The 24,088-nt window shown below is 37.9% G+C and overlaps 1 protein-coding gene across 1 annotated transcript; it reads left to right on the top strand.

The window, feature by feature from the left end:
- Positions 1-7,420: 7,420 nt before the first annotated feature.
- On the top strand, positions 7,421-7,858 carry LOC133832729 (uncharacterized). Its single transcript, XM_062263036.1, has one exon. The coding sequence runs from the start codon at positions 7,421-7,423 to the stop codon at positions 7,856-7,858; it is 438 nt and encodes a 145-aa protein (XP_062119020.1).
- The last annotated feature ends 16,230 nt before the right edge of the window (positions 7,859-24,088 follow it).

Here is a 24,088-nt window from a genome sequence, read left to right on the forward strand (position 1 = left end):
CTTTCTACTTTGCTTAGATCCACCTTCACCATCATCACTGTCTATGCTCTGCAGTTCATCTTCATCCACATAACCTCCATCTGAGTTGTCTACTTGGACCTGCCCACACACTTCGTTCACAAAACCCCACCATCAGCTAGGCTCAGTAATATTCTCTTCATATTGCCTCTCTTGTTCATCATCTAGGGCATACTTTTCTTCAACAAAATCCGTGTCTTCTGAAGAGTTTCCTTTGCTCAAATCAGCATCTAGTTGGACCTCCTCTTGTGTACTCTCTCTATGCTCGGTTTTCCTTGAACACTGGCCCAAGTCAGGCTCTTCATTGATATGAGTTTGGCTTGATGTGTTGCCCAAATCAAGCTCTTCATGGGCTTGGTTTGTTTCCCTTGAACTCTGGCCCAAATCAGCATCTTCATGGACCTGAGTTTAGCTTGGTGTGTGGCCGAAATCAAAATCTTCATGGACCTGAGTTTGGCTTGGTGTGTGGCCCAAATCAACATCATTTAACACTTGACTTTCATTTCCCACATCAAGCTCATCTACAAAGTTGACTGCACCCTTACTTGTGCTGCCAGGGTGTGGCTGGGATGCTTCAGCCATCTCAGCTTCAACTTAGGTAATGTCACCCAAGTCATAATCATCTCTGGCCAAATCTACACCATCCTTGAATTATTCCTATTCCTCACGTTCCATAATCAGCACATCTACTTCATTCTCATCACTGTCAACATCTTCACTGTCCTCATCATCCTCTACACTTTCAGAATCATACTCATCATTCGCTTGATCACTTTACCCCCAATCATCAGGCATATGCATAACAAATTCCTCTTCACCATCACCCTCTTCTCCTTCTACATCCTCATAACCATTTATGACCATTTCAAACTCCCTCTTATCCATGACATAATCATCCGCTTTAGCAGTAACAACCACATCTACCCTAACATCAACATCATTAGGCAGCTCCTCAATGACACATCTTTTCAATGCAGTTGGGGATGAGGAACAACATGGGGGGTTACATGTGGTGCTGGTTCCAAACTGCTATCCCAACCAAGTTTCAAGACTTTCTCTGGCACAATTATATAGACATGTTGATGTCTATATTTTTTTACCTCCATGTCTTCCAAAAGCTCAAGTACATTCTTGTCTATGATTATTCTCTTCCCAACATGGAACTCTTTACCTTTCAGTGTGAACTAGAAACCAAACGGAAGCTCATATCCAATCTCCTTGACAAACCTCTCCATGTCCAACATGCCAAACTCATCCATTACACAACCATCAAAACAAGCCACCTATCCTCCCTCATATTTCAACTTTCCATTTAGAATAAACCAATTACCCTCGTGATGTACATTTAGTGTGAACATCTCTGAATTCAATCCTAGCCATCCAAAATAGTCAAAAATTAATAATCCCCCACGTACTTTAAAACTCAGCACATGTTAAAACAAAAGACAACCACAACCCCAACCCAATGTAAAGATTCCACAAAAATAGTGTGTGGGACAGTCAAAAACATCTTTATAACATAAACTGTCAAGCACTACTATTAATGTACTTACCAAGAATTTAGTCAAAAAAATGTATAAAATTGGAACCCAATGCAAAAATTGGTGGTCCCAAAACCCATTCATGATTTTGTGCAAGCACAAGGATAACAGTAACAAACACAACCACTTTTTGTCTGAAAACTTACTATAAATGGGACTTGGAACCGATGCTTCCCTCCATAGCATTGTAGTCGTCTTCTCTGGCAAGCCGAACCAGAGCAAATTCCTCCTCCTCCACCGTCCGTCGTCTTCGTCAACTTGGCACGTCTTCTTCGTCAATGGAGTTTTCAAGAGTTTGGGTATTTTTCGTGGGTTTGGAGAGTATAACTGAACTTTGGGGGTTTTATTTTTTAGGTTTTAAAACTAAAATAATATTAATAATAATAATGAAATTAAATTTGAAAATATTTTTTTGTTTTAAAAAATTAAACCTAGGATTAATCTAGAGCCTACACGTGTCCACTATGGCCCACTAACGGAGACCCTATTGATGGAATTGGACGGAATTACAGTTTTAGGATTTTTGGGTACTTTACCCAGTAAAAAAAAGATTGGGTCCATGTTGGGTATTTTCTCCAAACATTGGGTACTTATGCCGCTATTATCCCTTTTTTATTTTAAATTTTGTGTTTTATTTTATTTGATTATTAAGTGTTGTGAATTATTTTATTTATTTGTTTAAATTAATTGTTAGAATTGTTTGGTAGAATTTTGTGAATTTAATTGTTAATTGTTAATTGTTATTTATTTATTTATTTTTAAAATGTGAATAATTTAGTTTGGATTGAATGCACTAAGGTGCGTCGTAGGTAGTGATGCACCCTAGTTATTGAGTGTGTGCATGTGCATGATTGCATGGTGATTCAGAAAGAGCGAGTCTCCCTTTTGAATATCGGCAAATGCGGGCACCACCGCCCACTTTGGCTCACAACTTGTCGTTTGTCCATTCCATTCCAACTCATTTGGGAAAAATCAGAAAATAACCATTCTACAATTATACCACATGTGATCGATATGTACATTTACTCTTAATAATAAAAAATATATATATTTTTATATAGGAAAATGATTCCATAATTTCTTCAATCTCACCAGAGCTATTTTGGGCATAACAAAGTCACAATCCTTGTGATTTCCTTCGGGCTTCGTTTGCCTAATCCTCATGGACGCATTCTGAGCCATCCATCTTTTCCAATACCGGATCTCGAAACCCTTGCTACACCTCCCCCCTTCCTCTTTTTAGAATATAAATTAAACAACTTCTCCCACCTCTTTTTAGGTAGTGATGGAACATTTGACTTTCAACCACTCCCACTGGGAGACGTGGGAAGTCTCCCACCTCTCCTAGTGGGAGACATTGAAAGTCTCACAGATTTAAAAAAATAAATTAATTTATAATTAATATTATTTAATTTGAGATAATAATTAATTAAATTGAAATTATTTTAATATTAATTTAATAATTAATTAAATTGAAATCAATCTAATATTAATTTAAATTGAAATTGACATAATTAATAAAATAAAAATAAGTAAGAAAAAAAAATTGGTTAGACATATATTTGTTAGACATAAACAAGAAACATAATATTTGTTAGACATATTCAAAATTAACAAATATTTCATTGTGTATGAAGAAAGAGGTAAAAAATAAGAAAACCTAATAACGAGGTTGGTAACTTTGGATTATCGGTAACATATATGTCGCCCATTCTTGTCACAACTCATCAATTTGTGCCTCTGTATATGACGTACTTGTTAGCTGCAAAAAAAAAGGAAAATACATTAATTAATTATTTGATTACATTTATATATATGGTTTCAAAAATAATTTGTAAATTTTAATTAATAATACCATTCTCAAGTAATGTCCGAGACTCGCATGTTCAATCAAATCCTTCAACATCCTCATTATGTAGTATCCACATGCCACATTCTCCTATGTCTATGAAAAAGAAAAGAAATGACATTAAATAAGCACGTGATAAAGTTGGATGTCTATATAAAACTAATTGTTTATTATCCTAGATAAAATCGACCAGCATTTCCCTTATAATAGTGACCTAACCATTTGCATGTGAATAGTAAAACAAACAATTCAAACAACATACAATAAGTTTCTTTCTTATAGCTCCGTAGCACACAACCAAATTTCTCAGAACCTACTTCACTAAAACACACAAGTTCTCAACCTTCCGTTATCACCGCAGCACACAATTTTAATCTCAGAACCTACTTCACTATGGATGATATTTAAGATATTCAAACTCCTCTAACATTTGTTTAATAATATTAAAAGTAGAAGTAAGAGAATATATATGTACCTCTTGCAATTAATAATCCAAAAGCTAGCAAAATTACTTCACGTAATAATCGAATTCACTATTACATCCACAAACCAATAAAATTAAATTAATAAATAATAAATAAAATATAACTATATATCTAGCAATATATAACTTATTATTGTAATTTTAGAAACTTAGTTACCGCAAATGTGTGATTGATATAGAAATTTTGATGCATAAAATACTCTCTAAAATCTCACCAGCAAAATCACAACCTACGAAAATAAATTAATTAATATGTTAAACTTTACTAAATAAATATCACTAAATATCTAATAAGTAAATGATTGTTAAACAAAAAAAAACTCCAATGAGCCACTAATTAACCTAAACAAAAAATCAATAAAACTTTTCATAACCTAATAACTCAATAATCAACAAAAACATAATTTTTTTTTCATATATTTACATTTTTAAAATTATTTAATAAATTTATTTTAACATAACTATATATATAACAAAATAGTAAGAATTTAACAAAAGAATGTTATTAATATATATACAAATATACATAAATTTTGAAATAAATAATGATAAAAATTATAAAAAATCATGAACATGTATACTCTAATGAAATTTACACAATGTGATAGGTTAAATTAAAAAAAAAACTAAGAAATCCTACAATCTATAGAAACCTACCATGGAAAAACTAAGAAACCCTAGAATCTATAGAAAAAAAACGCATAAAAATATAAAACTAACACAAAATCATGTATATTACTCATCTTAATGCTAAACCTATGATTTTTTTTCAAAATAATTAACTAAAATTCATGAAAATGTATAAATGCTTACCTTAAAACCCTAAATAATGTAGCCCCAATTCGTGAATATGCTCTCTGTAACTCGACGAAGGAGGAAGAAAGCTTTATAAATGTTAGGGGGACATCCAACGTCTCCCACTGGGAGACGTGGGACACGTGGCACGTCTCCCAGTGGGAGACGTTGGATGTCCCCCTTATACATCCAATGTCTCCCACTGGGAGAATGTGCCACGTGTCCCACGTCTCCTAGTGGGAGACGTTGGATGTCCCCCTGGCCACGTATCCAGCATATTTTCAACGTTTTCCACCGTTTTTAATATCTTCCAATTGTAGCCATTAATAAAAACTTTCAATGTTTTCTACCATCAAACATTTAAAATCCCTGATAAGTTTTAATGTCTTACACCAAATTTGTTGTAGTGTATGCTTGCTGATTTTGTGTTTAATTGGTGAGTAAATTTGATGAAACAATGATTTGAATGCATAAGTGATTTCTTTAATGATATGTTGATTTTATGTGAAGAAGAGGGTGTTTTATTTCACACTTAAAATTATATTTTTGCACAAATAATTACCTACATAATTTTTTTTATATTTTTGAGAAAATATGAGTTTTTAAAAATAAAAATAGTGATTTTGAGGATATATTTAGTTGCTGGAATTTTAGTAAAAAAATGTGAGCTTATATTTTTAAATAAAAGGAATTTTGTCTGTATGATGAAATAAATTAATACCCTAAACTATGAAAACATTTAAAATGGTATTTTTAATGTAACCATGGGTGTTCATTTTAATAGATATGATTTTTTCTTTATTTCAATCAAGAAAAATGTTGAATTTAATTCACTTGTAATTTTTAAATAAATAAAATCATGGCTGAAAGTTTAGTTAAATATTTATAAAAATAATTATTGGATTTTCACATAAGAATTTATTCTACTTAAAAATAAGTCTTAAAATAATACAAGGAAAATGTATTTTTTCCACACCTAAAAATTTTATTTTTCTCACATTAAGTTTGTAAATTTGTTAATTGGATTATAATGTTATTTTCTAAGGAAACATGTTAAATTATAAGTTTTTTTTATATAATTTTTAGTCATTATTTTATGGAATTTAAAAGTAAATAATAGAATTATTATATTTTAAAATGGTTAAATAAATTATTTTATGAAATAAAAATAATGTTTTGGAGGTTTAATCATCTTCAATATTTTAAAGAGATAAATAATGGTAATCAAAGCATGTTACTAATTCTTTTTTTTCAAAATGATAGAAATAAGCCCGTAGAAATTATCGTCTTTAACGCTGCTTTTTAACAATGTTCCAACATATGCATGTCACATGCAATTTCACTTTTACGTTAAAGAATGTGTCTTATATTCAACCATACGCTTTTTATTTAAAAATCATGCATGTGACATAGGTATAAGTTGCATTATTCTTTTTGTGGTTTTATGTGTATTTATCTATTTTGAGAATGATGAGTAGTTTTCACCATGTGTGCATGGCCCATGCACACATGGGATATATGATTGGGCACAATAGAGTCTTATGTGATGTTAAATGATGTTATTTGGTTATGGTATAGGCTCGTTGTGAAGTTTGTCAGTTGTGTCTTGCTTGGACCTGAGGTAAGGAAGTTAGATATAAATTTTGGTTGTTTATACTATGAATGGTAAGGTTGGCTTGTATGAGTAAGAATGTTATGAATGATGATGCTTTTGCGATATGAATTATGAAATATTATTTTGTGTGTTGATATGACTGGATTGTATGTCATTGAATGTTGTATGATATGTAATGGTTGTTAGCGTGATGAACGCGACACAACAATAAGGGGTTACTAAGGATATGAAGACATAACCCGAGTTACTAAGGATATGAAGATGTAACTCAGAGGGCGGACATGCCGGGGTTATTCAAGGACCAGAGATCCTGTTTACCTCAAGAGGTGACATTGACAAGTTAGCGGGCCATGTTCACAAAGACATGAAGTTATGTTTATGATGTTTATGCTATGATGTTATGATGATGATGACCATGTTTATGATGCTTATGTTATGATGATTGTGTATAAGTTTACCATGATGATAGTTACAATAATGATGCTATGATGTATGGCGATGTATGAGTATGAATATGTTTTGTCATGTTTTGCTTATGTGTTATTTGTACTTCCTTACTGGGCTTTTAGCTCACCCCCTTACTTTCCCTTCCAGGTAGCAAATAAGTTTTCTCTTTGGCATGCATGGTGATGTGGGGAGTTCTATTGTCAGGGTGTGTATGGCGTGGGGGTATCCTATGGATGAGAAATGATCAATTAAACGTTATTTTCTACAGAATAATGTTATGTTTATTTTTGACTTTCAAAACTTATCAGTGGGACTTGAACTTTAATTATTTTTAAAATGTTGCATGAAAACTATTATTTTTTTTTCTTTTAAACTATTGGGCCCAACATACATGTTTTAGCAAGGCCCCACTAGGATTTTTTTTTTATAATAAATGGCTTTTCTTTTGTAAAGTTATGTGCACGCAAATATTTTACAATGTATTAGACTAGGGCATTTTACAGTATAGGCACAAGTGTAGATCCCCCTTACACTAGGATGAGGTCGGAGAGAAATACATATTAGGCCTCGAGGTAATTAGGGAAGCCAGTGAGGTAGTTGAGAAGATCCACCAAAGAATGCTCATTGTTTAGAGTAGAAAAAAGAGTTACGTAGTCCTTAAGAGAAGGGACATGGAGTTCTCAGTAGGCGAGTTTGTGTTTTTCAGAGTCTCGCCAATGGAGGGGGCTATATGTTTTGGCATGAAAGGGAAGTTCAGCCCAAGATACATAGGTCCATTTGTGATTTTGGACAGAGTTGGGCAAGTTGTAGACCGATTGGCATTGCCTTCAAAACTCGCTGAAATGCATAATGTCTTTCACATCTTGATGTTGTGTAAGTACATGTCGGGTCCCTCCAATGTTTTGAGTTATGAGCCGTTGCAGTTGAAGCAAAACTTGAGTTATGATGAACAACCTGAGCATATCATCAAAGAGGGAGTCAAGGAACTAAGGTTCAAGAAGATTCCATTAGTTAAGGTCTCATGGAAGCTTAGTGTGGAGAGAGAAGCAACATGGGAGTTGGAGGAAGACATGAAAGAGAGGTACCCTGAGTTGTTTGGTAAGAAATAATTTCAGGATGAAATTTCTTTTAAGGAGGGTATATTGTAGCACACAAATTTTATTTTATTTTTTTCTATGTATTTGGTTATTTTAATTTATTGATTTAAGTGTTAAGTGTTAAATTGTTTGCATTGATTTTTAATTATTTTATTTACTTAAATAATTGTGATTGGTTGTGCATGTGTTTTGATTTTGTGCATGTGAGTGCATTGTAAGTAGTGATAGGCATGCATGGTTGTGTGTGTGCAAGTGCATGTCATCCATGGTGAGCATGCAAGAGAATTCCATGAACCTAGAATAAATTGTGGGGATGTGAGTCATTCCCTATTTTTAGAAAAACTACCAACTTGAGAAATTCAAGAAAGCTTGTGTTCATACAAAAGAGAAAAGGAAACCAAATGGTAAGAGACAGAGAAAGAGAGTGGCATGGGGCTTGGAGGAGCAAGGAAAATGGATTTTCCTTACTTATTTATTGTCATCTTTTTTTTTTATTGAAAATAGAGAAAGCAATATTTGGTAAGTAATCTTTATGTGATTGATTCCTTAGTTGAATTATTTATATTTTTTAGTATGTGGGGAATTGAGAATTGAATGCATGAGTTATCCCTTGATGGTTAAAATTGAGAGTGCAAGAGAAGGAGGAGGGGTCGGTTAAGGCTAAAGATAGACATAGGTGGAAGTTTACATTTTTGTAGATGATTCAATCAAGCCTTAATTATCAATTTCCATGAAATTTGGAGGAGGAATCAAGGGAAGGAAATTGGACTACGATTTGGGAAATTAACCTAAAATTTTCAGCTATGGTAATAAGAGGAAACGAAATGAGCTTGTGGGCTCAGTTGCATGTGGTTGGCTGAACAAGTAGAGAGAGAAAGAGAGTGAGAGTTTTTGTGAGGTATAGAGAGAGAAGGAGATAAATAAGAGAAAGAAGAGAGGAGAAGGTGAATTCGAATTTCATAAAGTACGAGTTAAGGTTTATGGTTTCCATTCTTTCTTCTTCTTCTTGGTTCCAAGCTTGGTGAAATTCATGGTGATTCTTGGTTTAAATTTCACAAAAGCATAGTGGAGGTATTGGCCTAGGGTTCGACCTACAAGGGTAAGAAAGTTTTTTTTGGTCTTTTATGTTGTTGATGAGAGTTTGGTTTTTGTTTTGGTGGGTATATTGGTTTGGTGATTATGTTAAGGTGTATGAGAAATAACAATCAAAAGGGAGGACTTTAGATTCCAGCATTGGGTGTACTCAAGGTGAGGAAGGACCTTATATTAGTAAATTATATTTAAAATACTATATGGGAATTTAACCTTGCGTATTTTATGGTTTAGAGTAGTTTGATTTTTTTTGTTATTATTGCATGCTAATTTTAATATTAAGGTGTGCAAAGTGTAGAAATGTGTTAGGGTAAATTGTTAATTGTTAAAAAGAATAATGAGAATTTTTGGAATATTATGTGATTTTATGCTTGCTGATTTTTAATTGACTTAGAATGTTAATTTGCAAAGATGATTTAAAAGAAGGTTAATTATTCCATGAGTTCATGATATATGTTAAATGAGAAAAATGTATTGTTGACCCATTTTTCTGTCAACTCAACAAAGACAAGAAAAGAAACAAGAAAAATAAACGAGAACTATGGATTTTTACGTGGTTTGGTTATTAACAAGGCCTAGTCCACGAGTCACTTGAATTGTTAGAGCAAACTCGTGAGAATAGTTATGTAAAGCCCTAGATAGCCAAGACCGTTACACTGTGTATTTTAAATAGTGCTAGCTCACTAATCAAGTCATTTGGCCATAAACGTGCAACTAAATGTGATTAACGATTTAGGATTAAAACTTTCGGTCAAAGGATTATTTATTTCGTTAAAATGTTAAGTTTGTACATGGGATCCCATAATAAACGTTTACAAAGTAAATTATAGTTCCAAGTAATTACAACTCAAAAGTTACAACCAGCCGACCTAAGCGGTAAAATGGACTTTAACCCTTGTTCCTTTGAGAAACCTTGGCCATGGCGATCATGCAGCCGCATATGTACACGTCGCCATCGAAGCTCTCCAACTCATGGTTGGTCACGCTTCCCTTTACACTTACCAGCACCACATAGTACCCCTGAGCCAAGGCTCAGTAAGAAAACTTAAACATGCTCATAAGTAGTTAATGACATATTACCAAAATAATAATAAGCATGCCTAGAAGTAATAACCCTACTCATGCATGCATACCAGTCATATAAATGACTACATCGTCATATGGGGCCAGTTAGCCTAATTAACTGACTAATACGTCAGGCTGGGGCCTAGTGCCCTAGGATATGGGACTCATAAGTCACCTTGTGGCACGTTGCCCTATCCTCTATATAACCAACCTTGGAGCTAGCCCAACGTACCTGGTGCTTTAGTTTTCCTCGACCATTGGGTCGGACAAGCATTTGATGCGCTCCTGATTAGGCATAAACAAAATGACTAGCGCTTAGTGCACTATTGCCGCCCTTGACTTATAGGTCAATGTTTTTCGACCAGCGTTCATCGCTATTTCCTTCATTGACTCATAAGTCAAGCCTTTCTCAATCTGATAATGCAAACAGACATTGATTATATAAAAAAATATCAAGACACAGAGCATTCAACATGCTTAATCGAACAATCACAGGTAGAATCATAATCATGCACATTTACAGGGGTCGATGCCCTAATCCATTACATCTTTATCAACCAGGCCAAGCTCTAATCACGTACATCACATATTGGGTGCAGTTTTCTTACCTCAGGTCTGAGTGCAATGTAAAATAAGAACGACCCTTGAGCACGACCCTGGTTCCGAGCCCCTAGTGATAACCTAGTCACAACCATAATAGAAAATCCTATCTATAACGAGCGAATAAAGGCTTCCAAACTGAGTCGTAGCCTTCAGGATGTCAAATTCTACTAAACTGGGTAGTAGGATTGATCCCGAGCCCTCAGATTTGAGTTCGCACACTCAAAACCCTCACGAGACTCAAAAACCCTTCAAGCACCGCAGCTTAAAACAATATAGCAGTGGCCCACCCCAAGTCAAAGAGCCCAAGGCTCTTCATTGTTTCCACACGCGTCGCGACGCGCCTCTACAGGCGTTGCGACTCAAATGGGCTGACAACACCTACTTCTCCCTGCGTTCATGAGAGTCGTGGCGCCCCAAGAACATGGTCGCGGCCTCGACATGAAAACTTAGAATTTTCCCATTTTTCTTCAATACTAATCCCTCCAAAAGCCTATCCAAACATAGCTATATCCCAAAAGCAAAGTTCCCAAACAACTTAGTAGACCATCAAAGCCCAAGCTAAAACTTGGCCAAAACCTTATCAAATCTCACAATTCAGATTAATTTTCTAAAAATCTATCACTCATCCAAAAACTAGAGAAAGACGAAGATTTAGGGCTACAAATCGCAACCTCTATTGCCCACTCGATGGTAAGCTTTTCCCCAAGAAATCTCGAGCCTAAGATAGCCTCGATTCCTCCTAAATCGCAAGAATTTCCAAGGAATATTGAGAGAAATATTGTGAACGAGAGAGAGAGAGAGAGATAGAACTCCTTTGTTTTTTTTGTGTTCTTCGGTTATGAGAGGATACTTAGAGTTCAAGTAACACTAAGTGAATCCTGAGGGCTCGGGGTATCCAAAAACATCCTCGAGGGTAAAATGGTCGAAATCCCTAGAACTCCCTCCTTATCTCACTAACTCTGAATATATCCTTGAATATTTACTCCCATTACCTGATATCCTGGTAATGTACTCAATACCTAAAATATGCCTTGACTCAACCCGAGTCAAGTATTGGGTCCTGTTGTGACTTTCCCGCTAACTTGCTCCCTAGGATTGCCTCGTCCCGAGTAACTCAAATATATCCACATAATAATTTGGTCTCACACATATATCACATATGTGGGCATATACTCCAAATATACCTATAACGGGCCAAATTACGAAAATTGCCATTCTGATAAGAAACGGTCCCACGTGCATATTTAATACACCTAAAGATGCATATTAAGTCATATTATAATATAACTCATGTAATCATATAAAAACACACATATATATCACATAAACACGTAATTTTCCATAATTTTCCATCCTGGCACATAATCAAGGCCTTAAGCCTTATTAGCTAATTTGGGAAGTTACAACTATCCCCTCCTTATAAGAATTTTGTCCTCAAAATTTTATCTGAACAACTCGGGATACTAATTCTGCATATCTGACTCCAGCTCCAGGTCGCTTCCTCAACCTTTCTGTTCCTCCATAATACCTTAACCAAATGTATAGTCCTATTCCTCAGGACCTTGTCCTTATTGTCTAGTATCTGGACTGGTTGTTCCTCATAGGAGAGATCTAGAAATGTGTCATGTATGACACATACTTCCGAAGTGACAAAATATGGAACACATTATATATGGCCGACAATTCTGGAGGTAACACCAATCTATAGGCCAGCTGACCGATCCTCTTTAGGATCTCAAATGGTCCCACAAATCTAGGGCTCAGCTTGCCCTTCTTCCCAATTCTCCTCACACCTTTCCATGGTGAGACTCTAAGGAAGACATAGTCTCCCACTTCGAACACCACATTCCTAAATTTCGAATCAACATAACTTTTATGCCTGCTTTGATATTCTCAATAGCCTCATTGGTCCTCCGAACTTCCTCAGGACCCAAGTATTTCCTTTCTCCTGTCTCATCCCAATGAATAGGCAATCTAAATTTCCTACCGTACAACATCTCATAAGGAGACACCCCAATGGCCGACTAATAGTTGTTATTGTAGGAAAACTATATTAAAGGCAAATACTTACTCCATGATTCTTTAAAGTCCAACACACATGCTTGTAGCATGTCCTCTAATATATGTATCATCCTCTTAGAATTTCCATCTGTCTGAGGATGATAAGCAGTACTAAACTTCATTTCCGTACCTATAGCCTTCTACAAACTTCCCCAAAACATGGAAGTAAATTTGGGGTCCCGATCTGACACTATCGACCCCCATGAAGGCGCGCTATCTCTCTCACGTAGAGATTTGTGTACTGGTTAACTGTATATGTCATCCTCACTGGTAAGAAGTGAGCTGATTTGGTGTATCGATCCAAAATAACCCACACTGAATCATGTTGACCCACAGTCTAGGGTAACCCTACAACGAAATCCATCGTGATGTCCTCCCATTTCAACTCTGGGATGTCCAGAGGCTGTAATAGCCTTACTAGTCTCTGATGCTCAGCCTTGACCTATTGACATGTGAAGCACTTAGCCAGATATTCTGTCAAATCCTTCTTCATTCCAAGCCACCAATATAGTGATCTCACATATTAATACATCTTCGTGGTGCCTAGATGCAAAGAGTAAGGGGTAGTCCGACCCTTTTACCTCAGCAGACCCATATCTGACACTGTATACTAGCCACTCCAGCTAGGACGTCTCCTCTGATCCTCGTCAGTTGTGGATCACCTAACTGGCCTTCCTTTATCCTCTCCAACAGTGTAGAATGTAGCGTGATGTTGACCAACTAGCCCACCAACAACTCTATTCCAGCTCTGGTCATATCCTCTAACAACTCCTTGGACATTTGCCTTGCACTGTATAATTGTCCCATACCCTTCTGGCTTAAGGCATATGCAACCACGTTTGCCTTCCCTGGGCCATACCTTTAATGTAAAGACCATTTCTGCCAACTCTAGATCATGAGTGGGATATCTCTATTCATACTCTTTCAACTGGCGTGATGCATAGGCAATCACCTTCCCAGTCTGCATAAGAAGAGTACCCAAACCCTGTCTTGAGGCATCACAGAACACTACAAAATTCTCTTGATCAGTTGGAAGACTTAGAACCATAGCTATGATCAACCGTCGCTTCAACTCCTGGAAGTTGTTCTTACACTTATCTGACCACGTAAACTTCTAATTCTTGCGTCTCAGTTCCATCAATGACGTAGCATTCCTTGAGAACCCTTCAACAAAATGTCGGTATAACCTGCCAATCCAAGGAAACTCCTAATATCGAGGCGTTCCTTGGTCTTTCCATCCCTAGCTGCCTCAATCTTTGCTGGGTCCAACTTGAACCCATCCTCACTCATGATATGACCAAGAAAAGTCACTTGTAGTAACCAGAACTCATATTTCTTGAACTTCGCAAAGAATATGTGTTCCCTCGGCCACTGTAGAACCAACCTGAGATGTTGCTCATGTTCTACCTCTGATTGAGAATAAACTAGAATATTTTCGATGAAGATGATTACAAACCAATCCAGACTATCTTTGAACACTTTGTTCATAAGATCCATAAATGCAGCTGGAGCATTAGTCAAACCAAATGACATGACTAAGAACTCATAATGCCCATATCTTGTACGAAAAGCAGTCTTCAGTATATCTCTATAATGCAATGGTTACTCCAAGAGCGTTATTGTGGACATTAAACAGTGCTTAACTCGCTAAACGAGTCATTTGGTTATAAACGTGCATCTAGGTGTTATTAATAGGATAAGGTGAAAAATCTTTATCAAAAGGAATGGATATATTTGATTTAGAACATAAAACTGTACATGGGCCCATAAAAATTTTTACAAACTTATTTACAATCCAAAATGGTCATTACAGTGTAAAAATTATAACCCGCCGTCCTAAGCGGCAAAATATAGGGTTAACCCCTAGTTCCCCTGAGAAACACCTTGGCTGTGGCAGTGAAGGGGCCGCATATGTACACATCGCCACCTAAGCTCTCCACTCAAGGCTGGGTGAGCTTTTCTTTCCCTTTACTTGCACCACATAGCACACGTGAGCCAAGGCTCAACAACAAAACTTATTACTGCATGTATACAATATCAATCATATTGGGGCTTGCAGCCCAATCAAATAAGTGAATATAAATAATGATTCTGGTAATCATACTGGGGCTTGCAGCCCTAATAAGATAAGTGACTAATGAGTAACGAACTTGGTAGGTGACTAATGAGTGACACACTTGGTAGGTGACTAATGAGTCACACACTTGGGCTTAGCACCCTAATCAGATAAGTGACTAATGAGTCACGAACTTGGGCTCCGCACCCTAACCCATGTGACATTTAGTAGCCTGAGCCTTTTGGCTCTGATTTTATGGAACTAGCCTTTAGACTAGACAAGGGCTTTTAGATTTCATCGAACTTAGGGTCAGTCAAGCATTTCATGCTTATAGTTATTAGCACTAATCATTTCAGCCTATGTTAAACACATTAATGTCGTTCTTGACTTTTAAGCCAATACCATACGACCAGTGCTCATATCATCGTTGAACATGACTAATAAGTCAAAACTTCAAGATCAATACTAAACACCATTGCCATTCTCTGACTGATAAATCAGTACCATACACAGATAAGAAAAGTTGCTATGCAATCAATGTCCATATATATAGAGCACTCAACATGCTTCATCAATAACCTTGCATGTCACATACTGGGTGCAGTTTTCTTACCTCTGGTTCGAGAGAGAAATAATAAAAGAACGACCTCTTAGAATGATGAGTCCCTAAGTTCCTCAGCAGTCACCTAGTCATAACCCAATATGGAATTCCATTAATAAAATAAATCATAAAAGGTTCATGGTCTAAACCTCACTCCCAGGATCTCGAATCATACTAACACGGTAAGTAGATTCAATCCTTAGCCTTAAGATTCTTAGTACAAAAAGGAAGGGAGGGTGGCGACTTGGCTTAGTGGGTCGTGACTCACCCTCAAGACAAAGAGCACCATCTGAAGAACCAGGGGCGAGCTGTGACTAGGCCCAAGCAAGTCATGGTGCGCCTGCTTCACAGAGCCCAGGGGAGGCTCTAACTTGGGTCGAGGTCGCGACTTGCTAGAACTCAGTTGTGACTTGACCCCACGAACCCAGCTCCCCTACCATTTTCTCAATTCAAACCTCAATTCAACCACCATCAAACCATCCCCAAATCAAAACCAAATATCAACACAACATATCCACTAGTTTAACCACAAAACCCAAGCTTTGAGCCATTTAAAACCACTCCAAATAACCACTTCTAAGATCAAAACAGAGCAAAACCATAAAATAAAGCATAGAATTCTTACCCCTGACTTGAATTGAACCCCTTCCAATAGCTGAAAAAATAACCTAAGCTCACAAGCCTTGATTCCCAAGTTTGAATCCTAAAAGTAAGCTTCAAAACTCCAACCTACAAGAAGAAGAAGAAGAGATGATCGTGGGAGAGGAAAGAAAAGGATATATTTTTGGTTGTCTAAAGCTTCTACAACCAGCCACCTAATTTAAATATAACCCTTGGTCAAAAGACCAAAATGCGCCCAATCCTAATTTAACTTCTTAACAGCCCCAAGGGCAAAATTGTCCTTTCCCACTTATCTCGCTAATTATAATTAACTTCCTCCAATTTACATTATTCCCAATATTCTCAATTAATAATTAAATCATATCCCATTACTCGTTCATTCCTAGTAATGTACTAAACATCAAATTACCTCTAGACTCACCCCGAGCCCGGAAATTAATCCCGTTATGACCAAACCGCTAATTAGCATTCTAAGATCGTCTCATGCTAAATAGCTCGACAAAATCCACATTATAATGTGGTGACATCCATAAATCATAAAGATGCATAAAAATATACAAATATGCCCTCAACGGGCCAGATTACGAAAATACCCTTACAATGAAAAATGGACCCACATGCATGCAATTGTCATCATATAATCATATCATCATGCATTTAATCACATAATGGAATAATAAATCAATTATGGCCCTCCCGGCCCCCTAATCCATGCATTAAACCACACTAGGGATTTTGGGACATTACAACTATCCCCTCCTTGTAGAAATTTCATCCTCGATATTTACATGAACAACTCTGGATACTGACTCTGCATATCTAACTCCTGCTCCCAGGTCGCTTCCTCGACCTTGCTGTTCCTCCATAATACCTTAACCAAAGGTATAATTTTATTCCTCAGGACCTTGTCCTTTTTATCTAGTATCTGGACTAGTTGTTCCTCATAGGAGAGATCCGCCTCATGCTCCAGATCTTTGTAACTCAAAACATGAGTCACATCTAATACATACCTCCGTAGATCCGAAACATGAAATACGTTATGCACGGCCGACAATGCCAGTGGTAAGGCCAACCTGTAGGCCACCTGACCAATCCTCTCTAGGATCTCAAATGGACCTACAAATCTAGGGCTCAACTTGCCCTTCTTCCCAAATCTTCTCACCCCTTTCCATAGCGAGACTCTAAGGAAAACATAGTCTCCTACCTGGAACTCCACGTTCCTGCGTTTAGGATCTGCAGAACTTTTTTGTCTACTCTTAGAAGAAAGCATCTGAGCTCTAATCTTCTCAATGGCCTCACTGGTCCTCTGAACTACTTCAGGAGCCAAGTATCTCCTTTCTCCTGTCTTATCCCAATGAATGGGAAATCTGTATTTCCTACCATACAACATCTCATAAGGTGCCACCCCAATGGTCGATTGATAACTGTTGTTGTAGGAAAACTCTATCAAAGATACTTACTCCAGGATCCACCAAAGTCCAGCACACATGCTCGCAGCATGTCTTATAATATCTGAATTGTCCTTTCAGATTGTTCATTTGTCTGAGGATGATAAGCAGTACTGAACTTCAACTGTGTTCCCATGGCCTTCTGTATACTTCCCCAGAACATGGAAGTGAAAGTGGGGTCTCGATCTGACACGATATCGACCTCGGTGCAGCATGGAGGCTCACGATCTCTCTCACATAGAGATCTGCATATTGGTCAATTGTAAAAGTAGTCCTCACTGGAAGAAAGTGAGCTGACTTGGTATATTGATCCACAATAACCCATATTGAATCATGTTGAACTACATTCCTGGGTAACCCCACCACGAAATCCATCGTGATATCTTCCCATTTCCACTCTGGAATGTTTAGAGGCTGCAATAACCATGCCGGCCTGTGGTGCTCAGCCTTGACCTATTGACATGTCAAACACTTAGCCACATATTCCAATACAACCATCTTCATCCCAAGCCACCAATACAGTGATCTCACATCTTGATACATCTTCGTGGTGCCTGGATGCAAAGAATAAGGAGTAGTATGAGATTCATCCAGAATCTTTTGCCTCAAAGCAGTGTGTAACGGAACACATATCCATCCTTTGTATCTCAACAAACCCATAGCAAACACTGAATAATCTCTGGACACTCTAGCCAAAACATCCTCTCTAATCTTGGTCAGTTGTGGATCACCCAACTAACCTTCCTTGATTATCTCCAACATCGTAGACTGTAGCGTAATGTTGGTCAACTGATCCACCAGTAATTCTATACCAGCTCTGGTCATATCCTCTGCTCATTCTCTAGCTAACACCCTCGCACTATATATTTGTCCCGGACCTTTCTGGCTTAAAGCATCTGCTATCATGTTGGCCTTTCCTGGATGATACAGAATCTCATAATCACAATCCTTTACTAACTCTAGCCAACACCTTTGTCTCATATTAAGGTCTTTTTGTGTGAAGAAGTACTTCAGGCTCTTGTGGTCAGTATACATCTCACACTTCTCCCCATAAAGGTAATGCCTCCATACCTTTAATGCAAATACCATTGCCGCGAACTCTAAATCATGAGTGGGTTATCTCTGTTCATATATCTTCAGCTGATGTGAGGCATAAGCAATCACCTTCCCTGATTGCATCAAAACACAACCCAAATCCTGATGTGAGGCATCACAGTATATCACAAACTTCTCCTGATCTGTAGGAAGACTCATAACTGGAGCTGGAATCAACCTCTACTTCAGTTCCTGGAAGCTGTTCTCACACCTGTCTGACCACACAAACTTCTGATTCTTGCATGTCACCTCAATCAATGAATTGGAAATCTTTGAGAATCTTTCCACAAAACGTCTATAATAACCTGCCAATCAAAGGAAACTCCTAAATTCTGAAGCATTTTTTGGCCTTGGCCAATCTTTGACTGCCTTAATCTTGGCTAGATCTACTTTAATCCCCTCCTTACTGACAATGTGCCCAAGGAAAGTTACCTGAGATAACCAGAACTCACACTTCTCGAACTTTGCAAACAGTCTGTGTTCCCTCAGTCTCTATAGAACCAATCTCAAATGTTGTTCATGCTTTGACTTTGGCTGAGAATAAACTAGGATATCATCAATGAAGACAATCACAAACTGGTCCAAATAATCCTTGAACACTCTGTCCATCAAATCCATGAAAGCAGCCGGGGCATTAGTCAATCCAAAAGACATGACTAAGAACTCATAATGCCCAAATCTAGTGCGAAAAGAAGTATTTGGTATATCTCCCTCCTTGACCCTCAGCTGATGATAACCAGATCGAAGGTATCTTTGAGAATACCCTTTTACCTTGCAACTGATCAAATAGATCATCTATCCTTGGAAGAGGGTACTTGTTCTTAATTGTTAACTTGTTCAGTTCTCTGTAATCAACGCACATCCTCAGAGAACCATCCTTCCTCTTCACAAACAGAACTGGTGCACACCAAGGTGAGAAACTAGGTCTGATAAAACCCAAATCTAACAGCTCCTGCAGCTGTACTTTCAATTCTTTTAATTCTGCTGGGGCCATTCTGTAAGGTGCTCTAGACACTGGCTCCGTCGCTGGTGTTAGTTCTATCACAAATTCAATCTCTCTGTGTGGTGGCAACCCTAGTAGATCTTCTGGAAACACATCCAGAAACTCAAAGACTAGTCTGGTCTCCTCTGGTCCCACTGGCATGGCCTGAGTGGTATCCACCACACTGGCTAAGAATCCTATGCAACCTCCTTGCAATAGATCTCTAGCCCTTAGAATAGATATCATAGGTATACAGGGTCCATGCACAGTGCCAACAAATACAAAAGGATCCTCACCTTCAGGCTCAAAGGTTACCATCTTCCTTCTGCAATCTATGGTTGCCCCATACTTCACCAACCAATCCATACCCAGAATCATATCAAAGTTAGTAATCACCAACAATATCAAATCAAATGACTACTCTCTGCCCTCTACTATCACTGGCAGTGATCTAGTCCATCTCTTGGATACTACCAATTCCCCAGTGGGTAACAAGGTCCCGAACCCCACATCGTAATAATCACATGGTCTACACAGTCTATCAATAATTCTACTAGCAACAAAAGAATGTGTAGCACCAGAATCAATCAAAACAGTATAAGGGGTTCCAGCACTAAAAAACGGACCTGTAACCACTGAGGGTGAAGCCTCAGCTTTTACTTAAGTTAATGCGAACACTCAAGCTGGGGCTGAGCTGTCCGACTTCCTAGGTTCTTCCTTTCTTGCTTTTGGGAAATATTTATTGAAATGTCCCACTACCCCACATAAGAATCAAGCCTTTTCCCTACACTCCCCCAAATGGCGTCTCTTGCACCTAGGGCACTCTAGATAAGTCCTCCAGGCCTCACTGCAACCCTGGCGATCCATTAAAATACCACGTGGTCGCCTATCTGGGCCTGGAGCTGGTAAGGTGTCAGGAGCCTTCCTCTTCTGATCATTGGGGCCTCCGCCCCTATCTGAACCCACAAATGGAGGTCCTGCCCTCCAAAACTCTCTCCTAGCTGCATTATCCCACCAGATCTTGTTATCTGTGCTCTTATCTGTGAGCGCCTTCTCAACCACCTGTGCATAAGTAGTAACTCCAGCCACAGTGGTGATACAAAAATCCCGGGCTAATCTAAGCTGTAGCCCATGGAGAAACCTCTCCCTTCTGGTCCCACCAGTGGGCACCAGCTCCATGGCAGACTTTGCCAATCCATCAAACTTCAGAGCATATTCAGTCACTGATGGACTCCCCTAAAGTAATCTGCTGAACTTAGCCTTTGCAGCCCTGATGGCATAAGTATAGCACTTATCATTAAACGGGGTATGAAACTCTTTCCAACTCACGACATTTATATTTCTAATCTGGGATATCACTTCGCACCAAATTCGGGCGTCCTCCAAAAACATACATGTGGCACAGACCACCCTCTCATTACCAGACACCGTCATAAAGTCAAGGATGGTGGTAATCATACTCATCCACTACTCTGCCTTTTCTGGATCTACCCTACCCTAAAAAACTTGAGGTTGCTATTTCCTAAACCTTTCATAAAGAGGTTCCCATTTACTTCTAGCATATGGAAGCTGCTCAACTGTTGGCACCACTGTAGGTGGGGCCTCAGATAAAACGTTCCCTATAAGGACCTATTGTTGTCTCAAGAGGCGGATTTCTTCTTCCTGCATCAATACTCTGACCTGTAAGTCAACAAACAACTGTTGCCAGTTTTCAAGAATTGATTGTGGAATCTAACTCTGGTCATTCTCTTGACCCTGCCTGTTATTCTAGCCCTGATCTTCCTGGCCAGCTGGTGAATCTGTCTGTCTTGGAATCATTCTTAGAACTTAAACCTTGCTGCAATACTCAATGTAGCCAGTTAGGCAGTAATAACTAAACCTCTTGTCACCTCACGGTCCAAAATCAAACAGATATTCATCCATGTTTCACAATCATACAGATAAACATGTTGAGACATGATCATAAATTTTAACATTTAGCATTAACAATTAACCATTATTAGATAACAATGCAAAGAAGCATGTTCTAGCAATATCAGTAATAATAAGCACGTTCTAGCTTATGATGTAGTAGTCAAGGCCCAGCCTTATCAATGTATCTCATGTAGGCAGGTAAAGCATATATATTCTATTTAAGCAGTTAAACACATGACCACATAAATAGTTACCATACCATGAGTCAAGCTTGTCTTCTGTAGCGAGTGTACATGCATAGCCCGTCTACAGGAACCCTAAACCTTGGCACGCTCTGATACTCCAAGACCGTTACTATGGACTTTAAAAAGTTCTTAACTCGCTAAACGAGTGATTTGTTATAAACGTTCATCTAGGTGTAATTAATAGGATAAGGTGAAAAATCTTTATCAAAAGGATTGGATATATTTTATTTAAAACAAAAACCTATACATGGGCCCATAAAAGTGTTTAGAAAGTTATTTACAATCTAAAATGGTCATTACAGTGTAAAAATTACAACCCATTGACCTAAGCGGCAAAATATAGGGTTAACCCCTAGTTCCCCTGAGAAACACCATGGTCGTGGTGGTCAAGCGGCCGCATATGTACACATTGCCACCTAAGCTCTTCACTCAAGGTTGGATGAGCTCTTATTTCCCTTTACCTGCACCACATAGCACTCGTGAGCCAAGGTTCAGCAAGAAAACTTATTACTGCATGTATACAATATCAATAAATGATTCTGATAATCATACTGGGGCTTGCAACCCAATCAAATAAGTGAATATCAATAATGATTCTTGTAATCATGTTGGGGCTTGCAGCCCTAATCAGATAAGTGACTAATGAGTCATAAACTTGGTAGGTGAAAAATGAGTCACACACTTGGTAGGTGACTAATGAGTCACACACTTGGGCTTAGCACCCTAATCAGATAAGTGAATAATGAGTCACGAACTTGGGCTCCGCACCCTAAGCCATGTGACATTCAGTCACCTGAGCCTTTTGGCTCTAACTCTATGTAACTAGCATTTAGACTAGACAAGCGCATTTACATTTCATCGAACTTAGGGTCGGTCAAGGATTTCATGCTTATGGTGATTAGATCTAATCATTTTAGCCTGTGTTAAACACATTAATGTCGTTCTTGACTCTTAAGACAATACCATATGACTAGTGTTCATATCGCCGATGAACTTGACTAATAAGTTACAGCTTTAGGATCAATACTAACACCATTTCCGTTCTCTGACTGATAAATCAGAACCGTACATAGATAAGCAAATCTGTTATGCAATCAATCTCCATATATATAGAGCACTCAACATGCTTCATCATTAACAATGCCTGTCACATACTGGGTGCAATTTTCTTACCTCTGGTTCGAGCGAGAAATAATAAAAGAATGACCTTTCAGAATGATCAGTCCTTAAGTTCCTTAGCAGTCACCTAGTCATAACCAAATATTGAATTACATTAATAAAATAAATCATAAAAGGTTCATGGTCTAAACCTTGCTCCCAGGACCTCGAATCCTACTAACACGTATAGTAGATTCGATCCCGAGCCTTAAGATTTGAAACCCCGAGCATAAAACCCTTGAAAAATCCTTCTTAGTTCAAAAAGAAAGGGTGGGTTGCGACTTGGCTTAGTGGGTCGCGACTCACCCTCAAGACAGAGAGCACCATCTGAAGAACCAGGGGCGGGCCACAACTTGACCCAAGCAAGTTGCAGCACACCTACTTCACAAAGCCCAGGGGAGGCTCCGACTTGCTAGAACTCAGTCCCGACTTGACCCCACGAACCTAACTCCCCTGCCTTTTTCTCAATTCAAACCTCAATTAAACCTCCATCAAACCATCCCAAAATCAAAACCAATCATCAACATAACATATCCACTAGTTTAACCACAAAACCCAAGCTTTGAGCCATTTTAAACCACACCAAATAACCACTTCAAAGATCAAAACTCTCAAACTCGAGAACTAACTCAAAATAGAGCAAAACCAGAAAATATAGCTTAGAATTCTTACCCCTGACTTGATTTGAACCCCTTCCAATGGCTGAACCAATAACCTAAGCTCACAAGAATTGATTCCCATGTTTGAATCCTCAAAGTACGCTTCAAAATTCCAACCTACAAGAAGAAGAAGAAGAGATGATCGTGGGAGAGGAAAAGAAAAGGCTATATTTTTGGCTATTTAAAGCTTCTACAACCCGCCACCTAATTTAAATATAACCCTTTGTCAAAAGACCAAAATGCCCCCAAGCCTAATATAACTTCTTAATAGTCCCCAAGGGAAAAATCATCATTTCTCACTTATTCCGCTAATTATAATTAACGTCCTCCAATTCCCATTATTCCCAATATTCTCAATTAATAATTAAATCATATCCCATTACCCATTCATCCCCGGTAATGTACTAAGCATCAAATTACCTCTAGGCTCACCTTGAGCCTCGAAATTAATCCCGTTATGACCAAACCTCTAATTAGCATTCTAAGATCGTCTCATGCTGAATAGTTCGAACAAATCCACATTATAATGTGGTGTCACCCATAAATCATAAACATGTATAAAAATATACAAATATGCCCCCAACTAGCCAAATTACGAAAATACCCTTACAATGAATAGTGGACCCACATGCATGCAATTGT

This window comes from Humulus lupulus, chromosome 4 (assembly GCF_963169125.1).
Source record: "Humulus lupulus chromosome 4, drHumLupu1.1, whole genome shotgun sequence".
Classification (NCBI taxonomy): Eukaryota; Viridiplantae; Streptophyta; class Magnoliopsida; order Rosales; family Cannabaceae; genus Humulus; species Humulus lupulus.

Coding starts and splice junctions, on each gene's coding strand:
- LOC133832729 (XM_062263036.1), top strand. CDS start 7,421: ATGGAGTTCTCAGTAGGCGAGTTTGTGTTTTTCAGAGTCTCGCCAATG.